The sequence below is a fragment of the Malassezia sympodialis genome, genomic scaffold (genome assembly GCF_000349305.1).
Source record: "Malassezia sympodialis ATCC 42132 genomic scaffold, msy_sf_1, whole genome shotgun sequence".
NCBI lineage: Eukaryota > Fungi > Basidiomycota > Malasseziomycetes > Malasseziales > Malasseziaceae > Malassezia > Malassezia sympodialis.
This window is the reverse complement of record NW_017387799.1, coordinates 157,201-182,046: the sequence shown is the minus strand read 5'-3', so window position 1 is coordinate 182,046 and position 24,846 is coordinate 157,201. Positions and strand designations below refer to the sequence as shown.

The following is a 24,846-nucleotide window of genomic DNA, read 5'->3' as shown; positions in this document are numbered from 1 at the left end:
CGTTGAGCGTGCAAACGACCCGATCGGGGGGTTAATTTGCGACAGCGTAGTTGCTCACCTTTTGAACCCACTATTTGGGCCGATGGAGCAACTCTAATTGGTCCATTTTGAATAATGGTATTTGATTATTCAATTCACGGGCTCTTTCCCAATACTGTCTTAGCAGCCCTAGGCTCTGGCTATTTTGACAAAACCATTGTGACGCTTGATAGGTACACAGCACGCACGCCATTAAACTTCGTACAGACACAGCAACCATACCCGCCATAGCGTTGTTCCAAGATTGATTTCGTCGGCTACGAAAGCGAGTCGAGCGCGACCAGCAGCCACTCAAGCTACAACTACGAATTTGCTTACTTGCAAGCCTCACGCATAAAAGTGATGAGGTCGTTACGGTCCTTCTCCTTCTTAAGACCGTTGAAAGCTGTTGCATTAGTCATTTCATCCCAGTTATCAACACATACCCATCTTGGTACTAGAATAAATACCCCAAATGCGGTAACCGCGTAGGCACAGAATGTCAGCATCCATCCGTTAAATAAACAATCGGCCAACATCATATTGTAACATGGCTGACATTTCAATACATACCCAGGGATGTACTATCGCGGTTAGCATTTATTCTTCGATTAAGCTCTGAACATACCTTCTTGGGGTTCTCAAGGTACTCAAAGAGCGTGTTCTCATCCCAAGTGATACCCTTGTTCTGGTTAGCAGCAGTGTAGCTGAAACCCTCGGCTTGACCCGTCTTGCGGCCAAAGACACCGTTCAGGTTGGGGCCGACTGTGAGAGTTAGAAAAAAAACGAGCTATAACTTACCCTTGTTAGGGCCACCAGCCTCAGTGGTGTGGCACTGAGCGCAACGAGTCTTGAACAGGTTAGCACCCTTCTTAGCGTCGCCTTCAGAGAAACCCATGGTAATGAAAGTAAAGAAAGTGGTAGATAATTCCGACTCGCGGTTCAAGGGATTCTGTGCCCTTCAGCGGCTATCCGGAATCTTCCGTCTAGTTGCCAATGGAATATGTCCAAATCGTCAGCAAAATGGCAGCTTACGTAGATTCGACAAATCATATCGTTGCAATTGCAAGCTTGAGTTTTAGTTGCGACACGTGGCCCTTAAACATAAGAGGAATGAAAGCTGGTTTCTCAGTAGTCATCAACGATGGTATGTATCGACGCTACCTTGGTTGAGTATGGGACGGGGCCCAAATGATTAGTCCAAAATAAATGCATAGTTCAAATCTAGGATGCGTCCAATGCGAACAACAATACCATCATCTAAGTCTTTCGCTCCTATATGATGGAACCGTCCTAAACCCATCCATGGTTTGACATTGGCAGCCGATTCTAACCGACCAGAAGTATTAGATTCGTCGTACTTCCTATAGCTTTCTTATTAATGTTGGCCTGCTATAATATTCCGTCGCAGCTCTCGCTTGGGGGGTGACCCGCTTACGAAAGCAAGCGGTGATCTGACCGATAGCTACTCGTATGGCGTTCAGCTTTTCGCCTACGTTTTCAGATCAATTTCCACACCTGTGATATTTATTTGAGCATGGACACAGGTCAAGACAAAATAGAGGGTTTTACTCTTGGTCAAATGAACTCTATGTCTTCTGAATGCACCCATTTGAAGCAGAAGTATGACCGTTGTTTTCATAATTGGTTCAAATCATATCTTGAAGCCAGTACAGGATCACTCGTTGGTTCAGAGCAGTACGGCAAAGATTCCGAAAGTCGGAGAGCTCGTAGGACCTCACTCTTCACCTCATCCGAGAGCGATTCACAAAAGCTTGAATCATTGCGTGCTCGCTATGAAACAGATTGTGGTGCACTATTCGCGGAATACAGAAATTGCATTCAGGTTTGTTTCCCTCCTATTTTATTAACATACAGCATGCCCTAAAAGAAAAAGGGTTGGAAGAGGCTATTGAAAAGGCACGACAAGAAAACCCTTTCCTTTCACAACCTAGTCGACCTTTGTAGTATCTATGAGAACATAATGCTGATTTAATGAGGCCACTCCATATAAGTTCTCTTTCTATTGAGGGGCACGAGTGGAGTAAAAACGTAAGATGAGAAAAAGAAGTTCCGGGCGAGATTTGAACTCGCGACCTACAGATGTTTGCGAGTTGCAATCTGTCGCATCTACCCCTGAGCTACCGGAACTGCTATAGTAAGTCCTTTGCTAGAGATGTATAAAATTATCATAGCTGAGATGAGGGTCCGTGCTTTCTCGACGTCTTGACAATCGTTCTGCTCAGAATTAGCATTGGACTAGTTTCGTCCGACAGCCAAACTTGCATGGTTTCTCTTAATTATGAAGTGAATCCTTATTATTCTGAACACGCAGAGGACAAAATAGAAGAGCTACAGTCTATTGTTGCAAGCGACAATGATGAAAATGACGATGTTATTGTGCAGCTACGTGTGCAGCCTCGCCACCTACGTTTAATGAATAATGCTCCAAATGGTAATCTAAGCCTAGAAATTTGTCTTCATGGTATTCCTCATGGTCGAAATACTGTTTTTCCCAATTGTTCCTTATCTAACCCTCAGTTTTGGCGTTTTAATCTTGAAACATTTGATTATCCCATTCGAAGGTCTTGGCTAAATCACCGTACTACTGCCAATAACTTGCTAACCGAAAACCCAGATATTCGCTATACTTCAAGCTTTCACCAAAAAATTCTATGCTCACTGGAATTCATGCTGTGGTCTACTGAAGAAGAAAGTAATGTTTTTCTTTCTGAATATTCACTGTCTCTCGGACAATGGGCATCATCTCATGCAGAACATGCAACATGGCCTTCCTTCCCTTTTGATATTTTTTTGAGAGGAAACGATGGAAAAACATCGGCAATACTTGAAGTACAGATTGGTCTTCGCCCTGTTCAGTATGATGGCGATGTTACAATAGTGACAAGGGCTCTTGAAAAGATGTTCAATGAAAATGAAATCGATCCATATCTTGCGCCATCGACTAGGACTATTGGCATGCGCGAGGAACTGGAGGATTTTTCCGATGAGGGGGCTAGTGGTGAAGAAGCATCGAACGATGAAGAAAGTCCTGTCTCCGATTCTGATCAAGAGCCGGTACGAAAATCACTAGAAGCTCTTACACTCGATCCTCTTACCCCTCACAAAGCAATTCATACTCAACAAGGTGCTATTTTGCAGAATGATTCCGAGCAGATGAAAAGGATTTCATTGTTGCATAAGAGAAAGAGTCAGATGATTGCCCAACATCCTCTTGAAAACACTTTGGCCAGCGATACAGATGTGATGTCAGAAACTGACATGAATAGACGGTCATGGACACTGCGCAAACCTAGTTTTCATACTACTGGATCCAAATCTGACTCTGCGAATCGACCACATGTTATAATGTCTTTCAAGTCCAAAAGGCGCACTCGGCGCAGACGCCGGAAGGCTGGGAGTTTTAATCTGAAAACGAACAGTGACCTACTCGGGATTATCATGATCGAGGTCATTAGCGCTCGTGACTTACCTCGATGGAGAAACTTGACGAAAACGTCATTTGATATGGATCCATTTGTCGTTATCTCCTTTCATCGGAAAGTATTTCGTACACGTATTCTTCGCCATACTTTGAATCCCGAATGGCGTGAAAAGCTCTTACTGCATGTTCATAAGAATCAGATGAGCTACAATGTGCGATGCGCTGTGTACGACTGGGATAATATGTCCGCCAATGACTATGTGGGTGAATTAAGCCTAGATTTGAATGATATTATGTCTGCTGCGCCTGTACCCAATCCTGAGACAGGCCTGTACGACCTGAACTGTGGGCAGCAATCTCACTCGTTGTATTATGATCTGCCATTGACAAGAGAACGTGGCGATGAAGACCAAAAGTTTGGCACTCAAAATCCTACTTTGCAGATAACTGCTGTTTTCCAGCCCTATGATGCTTTAAGGCAGAGGTTTTGGCTTGAAATGTTACGACTGTATGATTCAAATGAAACGGGAGGTATTGATATCGACGAGCTGGAGACGATGTTGTTCAGCCTGGGAAGTACTCTCACTGAAAAGACGGTACAGAGTTTCTTCTCGCGCTACGGAAAGGTTGCAGGACATGATGAGCTCACATTCTTGGAGGGCATTCGGGCACTGGAAGGTGAGCTGCTAAAACCAAATTCAGAGCGGCAACAAGTGCACCTTAACGTTGATCGAGAAGAGGCAGACGATGACGCCTTTTCAGCTGACGAAGGTGGGCATGTTGAACGTGTGATTCAGTTAAGCACATGTCCAATTTGTCTCCTGCCGCGATTATCCCAAGCAGAGGAAACCGATATTGTGACCCACCTAGCCTTGTGTACGTCAAGAAAGGGCCGCTCAGTGGATGACATTATGGTTTCAAACTTTGTCACTGCCACACAAGCCCGGCGAAAATGGTATACCAATATTTTTACAGTTTTGAGTCAAGGTCACTATCGAATTGGTGCCAATAGTGCGAATATTCTGGTTCAGGAACGCCTTACAGGTCAAGTGATTGAAGAAAAGATGCAGGTTTATGTGAGACTCGGGATTCGATTGCTATATCAAGGTGCAAGGAGCCATATGAATGGTGCCAGGGTCCGGCGAATGCTCCGGAACCTGACTTTTAAACAAGGCTTCAAGTATGACCATCCTAGCAGTGTGCGAGCCATTGCCCCATTTATCTCTTTTCATGGCATCAACGTCGACGAAATGGTACAACCTGTGGATTCCTTCTTGACGTTCAATGATTTCTTCTGTCGACGGATCCAAATGTCACTCAGGCCCCTCGCTGAGCCGGACAACCCGCGTGTGTTGGTTTGTTGTGCTGACTGTCGTCTCTTGGTCTTTGAGAGTGTGGATCATGCCACAAATTTATGGATTAAAGGGCGCCAATTTTCAATTGAAAAATTACTCGGCAATACTTTCTTAAGTGATGCTCCTCGGGATCCATCACTTGTGATATTTCGTCTCGCACCACAAGACTATCATCGGTTTCATTCTCCTGTTGATGGTGTGGTCGGAAATTTAGAGCGAATCGAGGGTGAATACTACACTGTCAATCCAATGGCTATCCGCAGTACTATTGACGTTTATGGTGAAAACGTTCGCGCCGTTGTCCCCATTTATACCAAGGAGTTTGGTACTGTTATTCTGACAGCTATCGGTGCGATGATGGTGGGCTCTATTATACTTACTGTTGAAGCCGGTCAATCTATAAAGCGAGGAGATGAGCTTGGCTATTTCAAATTCGGTGGCAGTACGTTGGTGCTACTGGTTGAACGCACACGTATGAGCTGGGATTCAGATCTGCTGGCCAATGCAGATACATGCATGGAGACGCTCGTGCGTGTGGGGATGCGCCTAGGTGAGGCAAAATCGTAGTTCGGCCGAATGTCAAATATGCTAAGATTCAGTGGCTTTGGGAGTCACAGCTGAATGCCTCTTGCGTTAAAGAATATGCGACCACTTGCGTCGCTGTTTTCACGTAGTGTGATGGCTAATTGCGGTAAATCCAGCTTTTGCACGTCTTGTGCATGTTATCAATCGGAATCTCGCCCTCCTCCTGGCGATTTGAACCGCCACTCGCGCTTGATCACTCGTCCCAAAGACCAGGGTGCTTCTCAAGCTATGTTGTACGCGACGAAAGGTATTAACAGCGACGAAGATCTGAAGCGTGCCATGGTTGGTGTAGCAAGTGTTTGGTATGAAGGAAATCCCTGCAATTCTCATCTTCTTGGTATCGGTCAGCGCATTCGCGCTTCGATCGAAAAAGCCGGTCTCACGGGATACCAGTTCGGCACTGTGGGCGTATCAGATGGTATCAGTATGGGAACCAGCGCCATGTCCTATTCGCTTCCCAGTCGTGATTTGATTGCGGACAGTGTCGAGAGCTGTGTGGGTGGGCACTGGCTAGATGGCTGTGTGGTCGTGCCCGGCTGTGACAAGAACATGCCTGGTGTCCTTATGGCTCTTGGTCGCTTGAACCGTCCTGGTATCATGGTATATGGAGGAACAATTCGCCCCGGTCGTTGTGAATCGATATCTGGACCTCTAGACATTGTCAGTGCCTTCCAGAGCTATGGTCAATACCTCGCATCAGGCTCGTCTGACCAGGCCGAAAAGATCCGCTACGATACTGTCCGACACGCTTGCCCGGGTCCTGGTGCATGCGGTGGCATGTATACAGCCAACACAATGGCATCTTGCGCCGAGGTACTAGGAATGACACTGCCTGGTAGCAGCTCGTTCCCGGCAGAGTACCAGGACAAGCAGAACGAATGTGATTCGATTGGGGCTGCTATGCGGAAACTACTTGAAGAGAATATTCGGCCCCGTGACATTATGAAGAAGAGTGCCTTTGAAGATGCCATAACACTAACTATGGTACTGGGAGGATCTACCAATGTCGTGCTGCACTTGATTGCCATTGCTAAGAGTGTGGGAGTTGAATTGACGATTGACGATTTCCAGCGTATCAGTGATACAACGCCATTCCTGGCCGACTTGAAGCCAAGTGGCAAGTATGTCATGGAGGATGTGCATACGATCCTAGGTGGTATTCCCTCTATCGTTCATTATTTGATTGAAAACAAACTGATCAAGGGTGAACATCTTACGGTAACAGGTCGCACACTCAAGGAGAATTGCGAGCGCTGGGTTGCCGAACGTGGACCTATGCCCACTAACCAGGACTTGCTGCATCCGATCAACAATCCTATCAAGGCCACTGGTCATATACGTGTTCTCTACGGTAACCTAGCCCCCGGTGGTGCTATCGCTAAGATCACTGGCAAGGAAGGACTTCACTTCACAGGAAAGGCTCGTGTCTTTGATACGGAAGACGATATGGTCCACGCTGTCGAACAGAACTTGATTAAAAGGGGTGAGAAGACGGTGGTTATTTTGCGCTACAAAGGCCCCAAGGGTGGACCGGGCATGCCAGAAATGCTCAAGCCAACAAGTCTAATTATGGGTGCTGGTCTCGGTCACGATGTTGCTTGCCTGACGGACGGCCGCTTCAGTGGTGGCTCTCACGGTTTTGTGATTGGCCACGTTGTCCCTGAAGCCCAAGAGGGTGGGCCTATCGCTCTCGTTAGGGATGGCGATGTGATCACAATCGATGCTGAAAAGAACACCATCAACATCACCAATGTGGATGAGAAAGAACTTGCGCGTCGTCGTTCTGAATGGGTGGCTCGTCCCCTTAAGGTCACTCAGGGCGGCTTATACAAGTATACTCGCCTTGTGGCGGATGCTAGTCATGGTTGTGTCACTGATGCGTAGGTATATAAAACTGCACTATCCAAGGAAACCTTTCTTTAGTGCCACTTCAGCGTTCAGGACCGAGCTGGTAGCAGCACCAAGCATGACATTGTTTACTAGTGACACAAATTTAATGTCCAGCACAGGACATTTTCGAATACGTCCCACATTTACACCCGCGCCATTCTGCCATTCGCGATCAAGGCGGGGTTGTGGTCGATCCGGCTCTTGGTGTACAGTGATAGCTTGCTCTGGGGCACTGTGGCAATGAAGCGTTTGTGCTTCACACTTGTACTTGCGAAGGGCCTCGGCAACCTGCTCTGGCGTAGGCGCAGGGCGCTTCTTGAAGCTTACACTCACACATGACAGGTGGCCGTCAATGACAGGCACACGGTTGCATTGAGCACTCACCCTAAGCGGATTATCTTCGTGTAGGTCAAATGCAGTGTTGCTGTCCTTCAAGCCACCCAGAATTTTGGAAGTCTCCCACTCAATTTTATTCTCTTCACCATCGATGAAAGGAACAACATTGTCAAGGATATCCAGAGAGCTAACACCGGGGTAGCCAGATCCACTAATAGCTTGCATAGTCTGGATCATGATCACATCCAAAGAACCGAACGCCGCTTCAAGAGCCTTCAATGCCACGACAACGCCCGTGGTAGAGCAGTTCGCGTTGGTAACAATGTAGCCACGCTCGAGTAGAAGCTGTTTCTGCTGGTACGGAATGATCTCCAGGTGATCCGTGTTGACTAGAGGCACAATAAGTGGGCAGAGAGGATCACGACGATAGTTCTTTGCATTAGAGAATACACGAAGATTCGCTTCACGGAAAGCGGCTTCCACTGGGCCAGCAGGCTTGCTATCAAGGCCGCTGAAAACAACACCGCAGTCCAAAAAATGTTTCGGCTCACACTCATTAACGGGAATCTCACCAATATGTGCGGGAATGGGCTGAGCTTGCTTCCAGCGACCAGATACAGCCTCTTTGTAAGGCTTTCCGGCGGACGAGGAGCTAGCACCAAGAGCCACAATCTCAAATTCAGGATGGTTGCTCAAAAGAAGAATAAATCGCTGCCCTACAGTGCCAGTGGCACCAAGGATACCAGCCTTAACCTTGGCACTTCCCATGATGGTGATGGTGTGGCACGTATTGCGCGAGTCATAAGCACCTTCCAGTTTAGTCACTCCAGGTCAGCAACGGCCACTACCGCAAAGTGAAAAGGGCAAGGGGAGGACTGTAATTTCTAAAAAATTGGAAACTATATAAGCAGGCGAAGGGCCATAGTTTGTTCTTCACCTTCTCTGGCCTTTTGGCTTAGATCAAGTGTAGTATCTGTTCTTTACAAGTTAACGCTTGTAACTCCTCCCTCAGGGAGGATTATCGTTAACCGTCTTTTTCGACGCGGGAAGCTGTTTGCAGGCTTGCTTGCACAGCTTCGGCTTGTCCTTGGCAATACACTCACGCCTTGAGACGAGCACCGTATTACCGGCAATTGCCGGTAAGCATTTTTTTAGGAACTTTATTGATTACGTAAGCGTGAATTGTTACACCTACCCTTCGACTTTAGAAACTCAATTTTGGGTTCGGCGTATTACTGACATCTACGTTCCTAGGGAGAACAATCGTGCATTAGCTTGAGAAGGATCTTCCGGATCAACAGATGGTGCAAAGAAGAATCCTGCAATGAATACCATATATGAAAGCACCAAAATACTTCCGCGATGGTAATTGCTTCGTGCTTCATTGTACGTATACGTCAATAGGAAGATGGAGAATATGATAGCAATTATGTCCCAACGGGGGAAGATTAATGTGAAGGAATGTTGAGTTATGTCCATGTCAGGTCCAGATAGATACGAGGAATTGTAAATAGCACTGAATAAAACCAAAACAGGTATTTGGATTAGACACACCTGAAGCGCATAGGCAGAACCAATTTCCAGAGACAAAGCGATATTTCCGTTAAGTGCAAAACTCATGGCATTCATAAATTCCGTTGTGTTTGGAACTAGAGCAAATAAGGTCACACCGACAAACTTAGCCGACAAGCCCGAGCCCTTAATAACCACGTCCACCATATCCACGATAATTTCCGCAATGATAGCATATAAAAATGTGCAAGAAAACAAGACACTGAGGGACACCATACGACTCCACGAAGGAGCATCATGACCAGCATGGCCAGCGGCCACTCCATCGTTCTCGGGCGCCTGAGACTTGCTCTGGCTGAAAATATATTGAAATATTCTTGCAGCCACATCCATAGCAATATCATCTTGCTGAGACTTATTCTTAGAGTTGGAAGGAGTCTGAGCATGTGTGCTTGACTGAGGATCTGACTGAGCAGATCGAGAAGGTCTGTTGCCTTCTATTTGTTCTGAGGGCGTCACCAATTGGCTAGAACTCAGGTCTTGTTGAGTGCGATGGATCGGTAGCTGGGCAGAGTCGACACCGGGGAAAAGATGCTTATACAACGAAGCCCGTCGAAAATGTGGCGGGAGCTGTTCTGCCGAGACTGTCGTAGGTGCGCTGTTCCAAATTTGAGATGCATGGGTGCGCAAAGAGAACCATAGACCAATGGCATAAGCCAAAATCAACAGAAATGCACAGGTGTAGATGAGCGGCTTCACATTTGTTTGGAAGAACGGGTCCTTGAACGGCGGCACATGTCGATACGAGCATTGTTGGCACTGGTAGCTATCCGACACCAAATTCGTATCTTCAGGACATCCTGTACATAACAGTTCGAACTGACCATATATTTGATAAAACAGCGTGGGTGTCAAAATTCCAATGATGGCCATGATAAGCATGGTGCTAGTTACACCGGCAGAGCGAGAGTTAAACTTCTGTTCCTTTCGCCGTAAAGCACCCGAACACATACTTGTGCCCGGCATTAATAATACACCTGCGAGGATTGACCCGATGATGGATCCTTCAACCAAGGCTCCTTTATTTTGTACGAGAGCGACTCCGTAAAGAATCAACTCAATAATGGATCCAAATGTTGCATTGATCACAGCACCCATTCCAATGCTGCTTTGTGTGCTGATACTAGCCACCGCCATACCAATAAAATAGGACAGGGGCAGTACACTTGCGAGTGCCATACAGAAAATAAACCCTTCACTGGTAATGAAGCCGAACAAGCCGGATGTCATACCGTGCCGAAGACCCCATGGTCGCAGGATATAGAATAGCGCAATAGTGAAAAAAATGACAGGGACCGTATCAACGAATAGGATATTAATTCCTCCCACAGTGTACTTGAAATACTCAGGTCCCATGGCCTTGTAAGTACAAAGAAGAATCACACTTCGACGCTTGGAGGAGCCTTTCTTGCGATGCTGTCGCTTCAAACGTGGTGCCAAGTGGCCAGGATGCAGCACATCGCGAACGGAACCAGGCTCTTCTGAGCCACGAACCTGAAGGTTCCTTGTGTCAATCTGCCATGGCGAACGGATATGCAGGGCAAGAGGCTGAGATGCCATGTTCTTAATAAGTACCCAAAGTAGCTTGGCCATTGGTATGGTTACGACCAGACTCCAGCATATTAAACAAACAACACCCAAGGCAGGGAACAAAATGAGACAATACACTAGCGCATATACGACGATACCTCCCCAGCGGGTCTTGACCCCCACATCATTGCCATTGTCATCATAGACATAGTGATATAACTTACGCTCAAGTGCGATTCGCTCTTGTTCATTCGTAGGGCTATCCAATTCATCATTTTCCACGGCGCCGTAACGCGATGACTGGCCTTCCGATACTAGAGGTTCATCTGAGCCTGCATGATGGTGCTCCATATCCACAACATCATTGTCCTTTACTTCATGCTCGTGAATTTTTGGCAATCGGCATGGACCGTGACGATGTCCCCCTTCATGAGAGCACTCCACTTCCACATAGTTTCCAAACGGCCACAGCAAGTACGTTGCGAGACCCCACATGGTGTGAGAATACATAATCCCACCTCGAGGAACAAAGTATAAAATCATGGAACAAATGGCACATAGCAGGCTTAGCCAGATACCAAAAAACAAAAGCCAGCAAATGTTACCGGGTAAAGTGGATCGGTCTGGAAGTAATCCGGGCTCACCACGAATGGCCGAATCCGCCGTCCTTTGAATTGAGCGAGACTTTTTGTATAAAGCTGGCTTCCAAATGGGAAGACCAAATGGATGCTCAATGTTAATTGCATCTTGACGATCCTTCACAGTATATTCCAAGTCGTCGTTGTCGCCTTCATCTGTCCCATCGTCCATGTCGTCCAGGCTTTTAGGGGAACCCACGTCTAGATGATGATCCGCATTCGTTTGAGGTGTTCGTTCGCCATCCAGATATGAAGACTGACGACGTACACTTTGAAGGGAACGGTCAGTATCATCAAAATGGGCATGTGGACCATCAAAAGAACGACGTGGATGCCGATAGAAAAAGCTCGTAGACTGAGATGGTGTCATTGATGATGAGATATCGGTCCTTCCTTGTGTATCAGCGCCATCTGAAAGAAATGAATGTTCAGAGCTCTGCTCCATCTGGCGCTGCTTCATCATTTTGTCAAGCTTGCGCTGCCAGATCCTGTGCCGAATCAATGCTTCACCCCTGTCAGGCTCATCGAGCTCCTCGTGATTTTTACCGTTCCATGCATTAGCCCCTTGCTTGTCTTCCTCGTACCGATCAATCGCATCTGAATGAGATGAACTTGATGCATCCGGCATAATGGTCGCACTGCGTTTCAGACTTACACTAGAAGGTTGCTCCATAAAATTATGCGAATAGGATCTATCATTCAAGAAACTTCCAGCCGCAGACCGTGGGGGCGCCGGAATCTTCTGTACCGATGGCTCTCTAGGGTTACTTGGCATATTGAACGTGGTCGGCACGCCTGTGGCTGTATGTGTCCGTCTCACACGTGCCCAAATTGGCGCACGTCCCTACATGATCAACCAATCATAGGATATTTGCCTACCTGAGCCGAACCGTATCCTATGACATCGTCTGGGTATTACAGCTCTGTGCTTTTGGATAGATGTGAGTGAAGCTCTTGTCGAGGACGAGGACGTCGGCGTGTGGGAAGCTCGGCCCATGCATCTTTACGACATGCTGCACAGGTCACCCATTTTCCAATCGTATCCGGATTTGTCAGAATGTTTTCATTGCAGTGAGGAACGTGCTCAGAGCGTGACATGCGACAAACATCATATGTATGGTCAGAGTCCGAGTCGCTTTCCTGTCCTTCGTAATCATAGGCATCATTGTCTTCAGTTTGAAAGGAGAGCGAGCCATGCTCCTGAGTCCTTTGCAAGCGTAGACAAGTGCAAAGACAGTCTAAATGTATTTGGTGACGACAGGGAAACAATTGTATCATATGTGAAGCTTGTGTGCCCGCTTCATAGTCCGGAAAACAAGTCGGTGCATCACAGCGCCATCCAGAACGACGCTCTTCTGAGCGCACATATTCGCGGATAGTCCGGGGTTTGCTGTCAGTTCCGCAGGCCTTTAAAGTCGGATTTTTTGGATCCAAAGGATTACGACAATAGGGGCATGTCCACTTGCTAGGGGCTCTGGACTTAAGCCAATTGAATATACATGCCCCATGCATTGTGTGAAACCCAGGACACGGAAGAGCAACAATTCTTTCCATAATCTCTTGCTCTTCACCAACGAGCCATGATGGCTTGTCATCGTCTAGATATGGCTCCAAACACACAGGACAACCCGTCACATATTCGCTGCTTCGATCATCGTCGACAAAGCCGTATTCGCTAATGTCGCTCATTCCTAAATGTTGCATCCGGGCGCGAAGGTCCGCATCGACCACCTCAAGCCCTTTAACATAGGCAAATGCTTTATTTGCATCTGGTTCCTCTCGAGGACCACCCGTAGTAACCGTCACAATAAGACGGAATGGGCGACCAAGCACATGGACAGTGCGGCAATTTTCATTGGATTCACTAGACTGAGGTTGCTCAAACTGGTCTAATATAGGCCAGGCCATACTAGAATTGGCATCATACAAAAATCCAAATGGGAAAGGGGAAACATCTTGAGGTATATGCATAAGGAACTGGGGAGGGCGGGGAAGGCTTGAGGCATCAGTGGATGTAGATTGGGGAGACGTAGGTGCCATTTCATTATTCGAATTTAAATCATGCACTGAAGTTTCAATACTTTGTGGTTCTGGATCGGAAGTGTTATGGTCATTAGGAGTAAGCATATCGTTTGACTCAACACTGGCGGGGTCAACAAATCCTGTATTTTCAGACATGGTGTCATCCCTATTTGCAGGATGTGCCTCACGGTGATTAAAAATAGATGAAGTAATGGCATCAATACAGCGATTCAACAAGAACCCAACTGACGCTCGTAGACCATAAGTAGGGTTGGACGGGGGTGAACCTTGGGAAGAATCTTGCTCAGTAAATGAACCAGACATATCAGGGATGTTCAAAGCTTGTTCAGAATCTTCAGGTGCGTCGATAGCCGCATTCCACGCTTGTTCAACTTGCTCGGACAATGTCATTTGGGAGGGTGCATTCTGAGATACATTTGGAGAAATAGCTGTTGTGATACGGTCTTCAGGTATACTGGAATCTGTTGCATTCTGCACAGAAATATCTGACGTTAAAAAGGTCGGATCTGCATCTGTATGTTCCATGGTAGATCAAGCATAAGTGTGGCGTTACCCCCGCGTTTGAAACTAGTTGGTATCATGTGGAGGTACTTTAAGGATTTCTCCGTTTTCGCAATCTAGACAGTTCGATGACGCCAGACGATTTTGGTGTCAATAAAAGCAAGGGCGTCGATACATTGTCCGGGACACACCCAGAATTTGAAAATGAATTAAGCAAGGGTCTCGAAGGAGGAATAACTTCATGTCCACAAAATTCATCCACGGAGAAGCTGAAAGCTAACAGTGTTACTGACGATGTTCCTAGCCCAAACCAGATTATCGAAGATACCGAGTCACGTATTAATGAAAAGGTAAACGATCTTGATTCTATTCCAACTATTAAAGATACCGCCAAGTCAACCGAAACATTTGATAGCGCTGTCCCTGAAAAAAATACGGCGTCGACGACGGTATCCAAAAAGGCCGAAGAGTCTACTTCGTCAGCACCGCCATTACGTGCGCCGGTAAAAAAGCGATCTTCTCAATTGGGCTCAATGGCTCGCAAAAAACGTAAGAGTCAATTGGCCGACATGAGTGCAGCCGTCACGTCGACTCCTGTCAAAATGAACACGCTCGAGAAATCGAAACTTGACTGGGAGGCTTTTAAGGGGAATATTGCTACGGAAGACAATCGCAGTACCATGTCTGCTGCTGAACGTGATGAGCTGGACTCTCAAACGCAGGGCGGTGGCAGTGGCCTAGGTGATGTGAAAGGGTATCTTCATCGAAAAGAATTCCTTGATCGAGTCCACGGTCGCCTGGACCAACAAGAGTACGAAAACCTTGTATCTAAGTAGAATGCCATTACCAAGGTGCTCTTAAATGAATAAGAGAAATGAATGGGTCTTTCTGTCAAAGATTTCTATAATAAAATATCTACGATGGAAAAAGAAGTTCCCAATCCGGGAGTCGAACCCGGGTCTTGTCGGCGCCACACAGCTTCGCTTATGAGAGCGACATATACTAACCGTTGTACTAACTAGGAGAACTTGTTGGCTAATCTATAACTTTTGTTCTATATCACTAGCAACTTCATAGAGTTACAGTCCTCGAAGCGAAGCGCGCGACGATTGTCTTTTTAACCTTGCTCGCAGTGCGTGCTCTCCGTCATTGTCGGTATATAAATAAGCACTCGTGGTTTGAACCGATTGGCCTACTACCTCTGTCGCGGGATCTGACGAGAGGGTAGACGGCTCGTTTGAGGAAGGAAACATCAGAGAGGGTGTCACAGACACAATGCTGGGTGTGCGTCGGCGTCGCGTAGGAAGAACGTCGTCCATTCTTGTTAGGTAGTTAGGCTCTTCGGGTTTCAAAAATGTATTTGGCATAGTTTCTGCTGACACATATCGACGCTGGGAAATACCTTGAACGTCTTTCAAGCGATTGCTTGTGATTCCGCTGTATCTTTGAGTTCTGTGGCCAGTGGCATGATCTTTGGAGGAAGTATATGAGACCGTAGATGGCGTGATATTTGAAAGAAAGTGTGGTTTTGCACATGCTTTTGTTTTGTCTGACTTGGTGGGGGCAGTCGGACGTGCTACTTTCTGTTGTCCAGCATGGGCACTGTCCGAAATGATCGGTTGATATGAGTCGCGTGTGTTTTGCTTAGGTGCTGTGAAGGGAAAAATGTTAGAAATACGTCTTGATAGAGCAGAAAACTCAGCGTGGCTTAGTGATGCACTCGTTGTGCGCTCTGCATCTGGCACAGCCCACTCTTGTCCCTCAGATGCAACGCGCCGAAAACTTGATATGTCCACCTTATCCGTCAAGTCTCGTCCTTCTGACAGGTACTGCGTCCAGCATGTATATGTTTCTTGAATCAATGAGGCATCCTTGTGTAAAAAGGCTTGCCGCATCACTAAAAATGCCTCCAAATATAATATATCAATGCGAACACGCTTCTTGAGTAGTTCCACTTGGGCCAAATCGGCTGGCTCCATCAATTCCTGGGCTTCTTGGATCGGCGTCATCTCACTGAGGACATCTCGGAGTGCCATCCATATGGATTCGCGTGTGAGTTCGGAAGGTATCTTATTTTGGACTCGTGCGCGCGGATGCAGCAATTCACAGGAGCGCGGGAACAATAAGAGTAACGATAAGGAAACATCAGCGTGCTGATCGTCTGTGCGGAGTGTCTGCATGGATTCAGGCGCGCAAACGAGAATGCAAATTAACGACAGAATTTGGCTCATTGTTTGTACATGCTCCAGATTATGTGTGCCATGAATGTCCGACACTACCAGCCGCAGCCCCCGGATGGCCCATGCAATGCCGCGAAGCGTGTCACGTTCAAACAACACAACGTTGTATTCCACGATACCAAATCCGAACATTTTAGCGAGGCATGCGCATGCATAAGCGGAGTCAAGTTCGGATAAGCGGCGGTATAACACGGCGGCAAGCACATAGCGTCGAGCCATGTACGCCATTTGAGCTTCCCACAGCAGCTTGGATATATCTGTGGCCTGCTGAATGGTTTCGAACATCATCATTTCGTGCTCTATCCGTTTGCTTGCATATTCACGCAGGCTGATAATGCCCTCAACAGAAACATGGTCGGTCTCAGGCGTGCCGAAACCCAAACCACACTCCGTGCTCCGCCCCCGCATCTTGTCAAACAGCGTCGCATTGAACACTTGAATACTCGTGGGTGTAAGATGAACATCTCCCAACCGTTTTTTGCTTGTATTACGGCCCATAGATTGCTGCCATAGGAGGGGGATTGACTTATGCCCCAACGGGGCTGGGCGCCAAAGATCCATTGTCGCAGCTGATCTTTGTGGAGTGTTGTGGTCAGAGGCAAGACTGCGGGTGTGTTGCCTTCCTCCACCCCCGCCTTATAGGCGGATCACAACGATGTTCCGGGCAGAGTGGAGGCAGGCGCGCTTGGCCTACTTGTAGCATTTTAGTGCATATCAATCCGTGAGAACCTGCTTAGACATTGCTACTCTAAAAGCTCAACATTTAATGTAGAGAAATACTAAAGATCTGAATGTCCTCTTTCGGTTTATCTCGTTTGTCAATATGTGCATTTTCGATCTTGTGAATCACATCCAAGCCGCTCGTCGCACGTCCAAACACTGTATGCTTATCATCCAGCCACGGTGTTGCCACCGTTGTAATAAAGAACTGACTGCCGTTTGTGTTCTTGCCAGCATTGGCCATACTCAAGGTATAGGGTCGGTCATGGCGCAGTTCCTTTACAATTTCGTCCTCAAACTCACCACCCCACAGACTCTCACCACCGGTACCATCACCCAAAGGGTCACCAGTCTGGATCATGAATTTCTTGATCACACGGTGGAAAATAACTCCATTGTAGTATCCCTTCTTAGCGAGCCCGACAAAGTTTTCCACCGTCTTGGGCACCAGGTCAGGGTACAGGCGCAGGTGGATATCGCCGGCGGTTGTATGCAAGATGGCCGAAGTAATAATATTCTTCTTCTTTGCCTCAGGAATTTCACTGGCCACAGCCTGTTCCTCACGTGTAGGCTTTTCATTGAACACGTCACGGTCCTGACCAGCGAGCTTGGAATTGGGATCCGTATCGGGCTCTTTGCGCGAGAACATGAAAAAGCGAGAGCGCTTGTATGCAGTAGAAAACAGTATCGGGTCTTGCGCCTCCGCAGCAACGAGCGGATTATTAGAGGCAGCGAAAGCCACACTAGTTGCGGTTTTCTTTGTCGGCGTACCCTGGTAGAGAGACACATTTAAAAAACGCATGATTTCATCGCGGCCCAGCAAGCGACTGAGCTTGTTGGTTTTGATATTGACCACTGGTTGTTAGCGCAATCTACGCACCTTTCAGACCCAACATTGTCGCATATAGCACAAAGTGGCCACTGTCATCAAACACAGCATTTGCAGTGGCCAAGCCTGTCGCGTTTGGCACGGCTTCCGTAGGACCGGGGAGCACCGTGGCGTCGAGTTCGCGCTCTACAGCGAGTCGGCGGCCAAACTCGATATCGTCCAGCTGTGACGACGTGGAACCAGCCTGCTGCATCTCCTGGGCCGCCGTAAGCGACTCGTCGTACTTGCGTAGCAGCTTGCCCCGTTGCATATGGAATACGTGTACCTGGCGGTCACTGGCGGACAAGGTAACAAACTGCTCAAAGTCCGGGGAGAAAGTAAGCGACGTTGGAATGCACTTGGTCTTCTTAAATTCGAACAAGTCTGTCGTTGATTTGAGCTCGAACACACCATCCGGCAGCGCAAAAGGCTCGCGTGGCTGCCAGTACTCGATCATACCCCCTGTGTCTACCGAGACGATACAATCGTACCTGTCGTTGTAGGCAAGCAGGTGGCACGGCTTCTTGTGCACACGCAATGCAGAGTACAGGGGCTCTGTACCCTCTCGTGCATCATAGAAGTGGATTGAGGTACTGTGCTCTTCGGCGACGGCAAGAACGGCGTCCACGCTTCCTCGGCGGTGGACCCAGGCGCATGCGCGCGGGGTATACGGGAGCTGGAGCATGTGAATCAGGTCAAAGTTGACCACATCAAATACCTTGACAGATCCATCTGCTGCGATGCTTGCAAAGTAGGCACCGTCGGCACTGACGGCTGCACCTACAATCATGGCGAGGTGAGCGTTGTAATGCTTGACGAACTCAATACCTGTATCCTGCTTTTTCCAAAACTTGACATGGCCATCGACGGACGTTGTGATGACAAAATCTGTATGAGGCGTCACATTCACAAAGTTAATGGTATCGCGGTGCATCAGCGACTTGTAGTAGCGCTCCGCACAGGGCAGGTGATCCAGGTACAGCTTCTCATGCTGCAGTGTTTTGCGCCGCTTGATTCGCTCCGCCTCGTCTGACGAGGCCGGCATTGGCATCGGACCCAAATCATCGTCAGACGATGCCGCATCATTCTCCGTCGCGGGGCATTCGCGCTTGCGCTCGTCTTCCGCTGCCATGATCGACGCCGAGGGACGATGTCGGCAAAGGCTACCTGCTCTAGCGTCACGTGCTACATCTCTGCTTCCAGCGCGTGCTGTTCAATCTGGGTGAGTTGGTCGTGCGTACCACATCGTCGATTTTCAGCACGGCACGCACGAGCTGCGCAGCCAGGAGGAGTTGCTGGCGCTTGGACACCAGTGGGTCGAATACGCGACACTCTTTCATGTTGTTGTTCTGACGTTAGTAATTTTAATGCACATACACCTGTAGCCATGCAGTCGATACCGTAGCGGGCATCCTTTTCGTTCACTTGCCGACTCTTCACCATCGCGAGGTTTTCGATGGGGGCCAGCCCGCTGTTCTCTGCAAGAGCGAGGGGGATCGCATCGAGCGCCGAGGCAAATGCGCGCATCGCGTACTGCTCAATGGTCGCAATTTCATCGGCGCACTGCGACACGGCAATTGACGCACACACCTCGGCTGCACCGCCTCCGTACACGACACGGTTGTCCTTGACGAGGCTGCGCACTACGCACATGGCATCATGGAGTGCGCGCTTGGCCTCGTCGATGATCATCTTGTTCGAGCCGCGCAGGAACGCCGTCACTGCGCGCGAGTTGGCGCACTCCTCAATCACCAACATGCGGTCGCGTGTTGTACCGAAGCTGACCTCGCGCACAACGCCCGCGCGGCCAAGTTTGTCGGCGCTCAAGTCCTCAAAGCGCGGTACGATGCGACCGTTGGTCGCAATCGCAATCAGCTCGAGCTCGGGGCCACCGACCCAGCGCACGGCGGGCAGCGCATGCAGCAGCAGCAAGTGGTTGGCCTCATCGTCAAAGCCCCACTGGCACACCACGAGGTTGGCACCGCAGTCTTTGATTTTCTGGATCATACTTTCGAATGTCGAGCGCTCGTACTCTTCCAGGCGCTTGTACTCTTCGACTGATGTAATGTCTAGCTTGTGCTTCGTCTTAGGGCGCGGTGGCTCGAGCGGGCATGTCAGGATCGCGATCCGCGCGTCGTGGATCTCACGCGGCATCTGGGGATGCGAAAAGTCCTTGTCGATCACGACACCCTGGACCAGGGCCGAATCCTCCAGCGAGCCGCCTACTTTGCCGTCGACCTTGATCAGGTCAAAGTCGACGTCCTTGCGCTCCAAGTCGGCGACTGAAAGCACAGCATCCGTGGCGATCCGCGCAAACTTGTCCGAGGCCTTGGACACGATTTTGCTGCCGAGACTGGTTTTGGCGACCTTGAGCAGCTCTTCGATATGCTCGCGGTCAAACTCAACCACGTCGGCCACTTTCTCGAGGGCGGCGACTGCAATATCACAGGCGCGCTCGAAACCGTCGGCAATGCGGATAGGGTGAATTCCACGGTCGATGAGCGCCTCGGACTGCTCGAGGAGCGCGCCCGCGAGAACGACCACGCCGGTGGTACCATCGCCAATCTCGTCGTCCTGGCTCTTGGACAGCTGCACAAGAAGCTTGGCAATCTGGTGCTCTAGCTCCATGTTGCTCATAATCGTTGCGCCGTCGTTCGTCACCTGGATGTCGCCGTCCGGGCTAATGAGAATTTTGTCGAGGCCACGGGGGCCGAGCGACGTGCGCAGGATGTTGGACACGGTGCGTGCGGCCTGGATGTGGTCCTTGATGGCCTGCGTGCCCTGGGCGCGTGTCTTCTTCCCCTGCTCGCGCACTACAATAAACGGATTGCCGTACTCATCCTGGGCGTAGGCTACCTGCGGTTCCGCCATCGTGTCGACACGCAACTGCGTCTTTCGGCGTGGCGGGCGCCACGCGACTGGCTTATCTAAGCAGGAAGAAAGGCTTCGCCCAGGAACTATAGTGTACATACGGTTACTCGTCTTCCTCCGAGTCGCTGCTGTCAGTCTTGCGATACGTACTCGTCGCCCTGGACCTCGGTGTTTTCGCGCTCGACGCGGGCCATGAGCTGCGCGAGCTCTTCGTCCTCCACGGCCGAGACGGCCTTGGGCTTCATCTTGATAGAGACCTTACCCTCGCTCTTCTCGATCGTCTCTGTGATTTTTTCGAGCGCCTGTTCCATGCGCGCAATGCCGCCCGCCTTGTCGGTCGAGTGACTAACTAGAACGTAGAGGGGCGGTGCGACGAGCTTGATCTTGATCGGAATCGTCTCGGTCGACAGGGCCTCGCCGGCGCGGAGCGCCTCCTTCACGGCGTCAATACCCTCATAGCCGAAGCACGACACCTCGACATCGGCACGAATTTTGACAGGCTGCGGTGTAAGACGGCGCGCAATGTTGGCCTCCAGCTCCTTGCGCACAACCTCGTCGATCTCGATGCCCTCAAACACCTTGGGGGCCTCAGTGACCGCGAGCTTGAATGCATCGTACGAGTGACCGTACGTGCGGTCGAGGGGCCATACAATCTTTTCGTACAGTTCCTCAACAGGGCGGTCGAGCTTGTGTGCAACGTGCGACACGATGCTGTTCACCGCACGCGACTTGCTGTACCGCTCCTCGCACTTGACGACGTCTTCCGGCGAGACGCGTCGCTTTGACAGGTCGATGTACCCCTTCTCCTTGTCGACACGCAGCACGACCACGACCTCGTTGCGGCCGACGCGGATCAGCTTCTGGATACTGCGGATGCGTCGGCGACTCAGCTCCGAGAGCAGAATCATGCCCTCAGCATTGTCATACTCCAAAAGCTTTACGTACGCGCCCATCTCGGCAATCTGCCGCACCTGACACATGACAATCTCGTCCGTGTCAGGCAGCGGTTTTTCATAGAATCGCATGGTCGTGGTGGCTGCTACGGAGGCGCGCCTGGGTGGTCGTCGCAGAAAAAGCTCGGCCGAGTCAGGCTGGCCGTGCGGCTAGGGACCTGGCTGCGTGGGGCCTCGGGCGCTGCGCCGCTCACGGACCCAAGTCTCAATTTCGGTGCGCAGCGCATCGTCAGGCTGCACGTCTTCAAGCTTTAGGGGCATGCGGTTGAAAGGGTCCGTGCCGTCGCTCAGCAGGTGCGCCTTGATCGTGGACCGGTCGACGACGGTGCGACTGGAGGGCAGGCGCACGGGGTCCCGCATGATCGTTGCGAGCAGCGGGTCCAGGTAGTCGTCAGGGACCTCGCCGAGGTCCTCTTCTTCGTCGGCGTCCTCCTGCTTCGCCTTTTCGACGCGTTCCACGAGGTCTGCGAGCGTGTCGATATCGGCCGGGCTCTTGAGCATGTGCCGCTGCGCAATGCTCGCGGCCTTGGAGAAGATCTCTCGTCGGTAGCTGCGGCCGTCGCGTGCGATCGCGACGACAAACTCGCGGTGCGGCGCCAGGTTCAGGAACACGGCGAGGATCTCACTCAGCAGACTCTTCGGGTCGAACCCGACCTTTTTGGGGTCCTGGACCTTGAGCTCCTGGCACCGGGGGCCTACGAGCACGTCCAAGTTGTAGTCGAGCATAGCCGCGAGGCGCTCGACAATCTCTGGCATCATAAACTCCGTGCTCGTCTCCCTCGTGAACAGGATCAGCAGACGCAGAAACTCGTGGCCCAGTGCGAGATCGCTGCGGATCTGCCCCTGCAGACTGCGCTCGAGGCCCTCCGCTTCGTGGCGCTCCTCCACACTCCGCTCGGCCCAGCGCGGCTCGAGCCTCTCGGCCTGCGTCGTGTGCAGCTCCGCGAGCTTGTCGAGCGCGTCCTCGAGCAGGAACGTGACGTCATTCATCAGTCGGTTAATGAAGACGACAAAGCCGCCCTGGTGCTCGCGCGCCTCGGCGTGCAGCTGGCGCTTGTGCTCGGGCGTGTCCCAGATCGCCTGGAACACCTGCGTTAGGTGGAAGCGGATGTTGAATTTGTCGTAGAACTGCGTGTGCGAGCCCGTCGACTCGGCCTCGATCCAGAAGGTCATGAGCGCCGGCACCAGGTGCGCGAGTGCGATGGGCAGCGTGTTGATCGTGTCGCTGAGAACGCCCGCCCTAGGGGGGGCGTACGGCATCACCAGGTACGACAGCATCTCTGCGAGCTTCGCCTTGACGAACGGGTTCCGAATGTACCAGCCACTCGAGAGGAACACGGTGCTGAACGTCGCGATGCTCTCCAGCACCGGCGCGCCGATCACGTCCGGCCTCCGTCGCGCATAGAACAGAACGAGATCACACACATCCTCCAGCATGTGCTCCGGCAGCATGCGGATCGCCTCCGGCACCTCGGCTGGCAGCGGCAGAGCCACACACGCGTGGGGATGCGCGCCGCGGGGGTCCGCTATGCGCACGAGCCATGTCATCGTGAACGCGACAAACATAAGCACACGGTCGAGGAAGCCCGGCTCGAGCAGTTGCGCCTGCACCGCCATCATCTCGCTATGCAGCTTGTCGATCTGCGCGCGTGCACGCGAGATCATGGCGTCAAGGTGCGCGCCCTGCGGCGTCTGTGCCCACTCCGCGCGGCCCTCCTCCAACTCGTCGACGCGCTGGCGTAGGCGGTCCATCTCCTTTTCACGCTGCTCCGTCTTGCGCAGGACCTTGCCGAGCGCGAGCGTCGACAGGCGCGTCGTCAGGAAGAACACCTCCGTGATAAAGTTGGGCGGCGCCGGGGGCGGCGCTGCTGCCTGCATCCACGCCTGCGCCTCGGCCTCGCTAGCGAGGAGGCGCGTGAGCGTGGACGTGTCCCACCGGCGCTGGTACTGCAGGTAGCGCGCATCGATGCGGTCGATCTTGGCGCACGTCGGCTCCGCAAACGGTGCTGCAAAGCGCAGCAGCAGGTCGTACACATTCACCATGAATGCATCGGTCGCCACCTCCCTCGACGAAACTTGCATCGCCCCACGCTTGGCGTTCAGCTGGCACACCTGCCCCCAGAACGCCAGGACGCGCTCCCTCGGCTCGGCACCAGCGCGCACGAGCTGGTGGAACATGTCATAGTTGGCCTTCTGCACGACACCGAGCGACATGCGCAGCGACTGCACCGTGCTCTCGAGCTCCACGGGCGACCGCGACTTGGCGTCCGCCAGCGCCTCGCGCGCCACTGACGGGAATGCGTCCGGAAAGCACGAGAGGCGCAGTAGCGGCCCGAATAGCGAGTCGCGCTCGAGCGAGGCAGCCGTACTGGTCGCCGGCGCAAACGACGCAAACGACGGCACAGCCGCAGCGAGCGGCTTCATGTCCAGGGCCGCAGCGAGCGCGAGCGCAATCGGCTGCCAGTCGAGCTGCGTGAGCGTCATGCCCTCCTGCTGCGGCAGCGCGCGAGGCACCGGCATCTGGAGCATTTGCGCGAGCACGCTGTACGCATCCTGGTCGGCCGATGCGCCAGACGAGGCGCTGCCATGGCCACTCGCGCGGGCCTCCGCGCCGGCTTCGCGCTGCGGCTCGAGGACGCGCTGCGTGAGTGCGTGGAGCGCCGCGCCAAGCAGGCCATCCAGCGCATCATCCGGCGCAAAACGCGTGACGATATCCGCGACGAAATCGCGCGCGAGTGACGGCGGCGGCGCAGCCCAATCGTACGCCGACGGCACCACGGCGTCGTCGCCCATCGTCACAGCGAGGCGCAGCAGCGTCGGCACGAGCGCCTGCGGCCCAAGTGCCTCGCCGTGCTTCGTGTGCCGCGGAAACATGTCCGGCATCTCGATGACCAGGCCGGCATAGCTCACAAGCAGGCCACGCACATGCTGGAGCGCGCCCGGCGCCGACGGAGGATACGCGCCAGGCGACGCGCGCACGCCCTGCTCAGCACGGCGGCAGCGCACCCATGCACCGACGAGAAAGTCCCAGCTCGTCTCGGACGCACTCTCCTCGGACAGGCGCGCAATCAGCACTCGGTCCGCGGCGCCGATGCGCAGGACGGGCAGCGCACCGGTCTCGCCAGCGAGCTCTTCGGCGAGCTCGGCCAAGTACACAGTGGGCGGCGACGATGGCGCCTCCGCTTGAACATGCGCACGGAAAATGTCCGTGAGGCACGCCTGCTCCCAGGCTGTCGCGCCCGCCTCGTCCATCGTGGTGCGTGGGACGTGGAGGCGGCGCT

General features: G+C 51.4%; 7 protein-coding genes and 1 pseudogene across 8 annotated transcripts; 2 read left to right on the top strand and 6 right to left on the bottom strand.

Annotated features, from left to right (window-relative positions):
- Positions 1 to 353: 353 nt before the first annotated feature.
- MSY001_0074 lies at positions 354 to 916 on the bottom strand (annotated as a pseudogene). The gene is made up of 3 exons: positions 820 to 916; positions 647 to 783; positions 354 to 404 (listed from the first exon to the last, which is right to left on the bottom strand). Coding segments are annotated over exons 1-3 (285 nt in total).
- Positions 917 to 5,631: 4,715 nt separating this feature from the next.
- On the top strand, positions 5,632 to 7,386 carry MSY001_0073 (uncharacterized protein; the record flags this gene model as incomplete). Its single annotated transcript, XM_018886094.1, has 2 exons — positions 5,632 to 7,283; positions 7,338 to 7,386. The coding sequence occupies 2 exons, from the start codon at positions 5,632 to 5,634 to the stop codon at positions 7,384 to 7,386; spliced, it is 1,701 nt and encodes a 566-aa protein (XP_018738722.1).
- MSY001_0072 (uncharacterized protein) lies at positions 7,303 to 8,397 on the bottom strand (the record flags this gene model as incomplete). The annotated part of the gene is made up of 2 exons (XM_018886082.1): positions 7,303 to 8,018; positions 8,181 to 8,397. 2 exons carry the CDS (start codon positions 8,395 to 8,397, stop codon positions 7,303 to 7,305), a joined length of 933 nt encoding a protein of 310 aa, XP_018738721.1.
- Positions 8,398 to 14,041: 5,644 nt separating this feature from the next.
- On the top strand, positions 14,042 to 14,749 carry MSY001_0071 (uncharacterized protein; the record flags this gene model as incomplete). Its single annotated transcript, XM_018886071.1, has 1 exon — positions 14,042 to 14,749. The coding sequence occupies one exon, from the start codon at positions 14,042 to 14,044 to the stop codon at positions 14,747 to 14,749; it is 708 nt and encodes a 235-aa protein (XP_018738720.1).
- A 2,167-nt stretch (positions 14,750 to 16,916) lies between these two features.
- Positions 16,917 to 18,873, bottom strand: MSY001_0070 (uncharacterized protein; the record flags this gene model as incomplete). The annotated part of the gene is made up of 2 exons (XM_018886060.1): positions 16,917 to 17,728; positions 17,754 to 18,873. 2 exons carry the CDS (start codon positions 18,871 to 18,873, stop codon positions 16,917 to 16,919), a joined length of 1,932 nt encoding a protein of 643 aa, XP_018738719.1.
- A 53-nt stretch (positions 18,874 to 18,926) lies between these two features.
- Positions 18,927 to 20,612, bottom strand: MSY001_0069 (uncharacterized protein; the record flags this gene model as incomplete). Its single annotated transcript, XM_018886049.1, has 3 exons — positions 18,927 to 18,959; positions 18,983 to 19,090; positions 19,119 to 20,612. 3 exons carry the CDS (start codon positions 20,610 to 20,612, stop codon positions 18,927 to 18,929), a joined length of 1,635 nt encoding a protein of 544 aa, XP_018738718.1.
- A 103-nt stretch (positions 20,613 to 20,715) lies between these two features.
- MSY001_0068 (uncharacterized protein) lies at positions 20,716 to 21,637 on the bottom strand (the record flags this gene model as incomplete). The annotated part of the gene is made up of 2 exons (XM_018886038.1): positions 20,716 to 20,737; positions 20,763 to 21,637. The coding sequence occupies 2 exons, from the start codon at positions 21,635 to 21,637 to the stop codon at positions 20,716 to 20,718; spliced, it is 897 nt and encodes a 298-aa protein (XP_018738717.1).
- A 78-nt stretch (positions 21,638 to 21,715) lies between these two features.
- MSY001_0067 (uncharacterized protein) lies at positions 21,716 to 24,817 on the bottom strand (the record flags this gene model as incomplete). The annotated part of the gene is made up of 1 exon (XM_018886027.1): positions 21,716 to 24,817. One exon carries the CDS (start codon positions 24,815 to 24,817, stop codon positions 21,716 to 21,718), a length of 3,102 nt encoding a protein of 1,033 aa, XP_018738716.1.
- Positions 24,818 to 24,846: the final 29 nt, after the last annotated feature.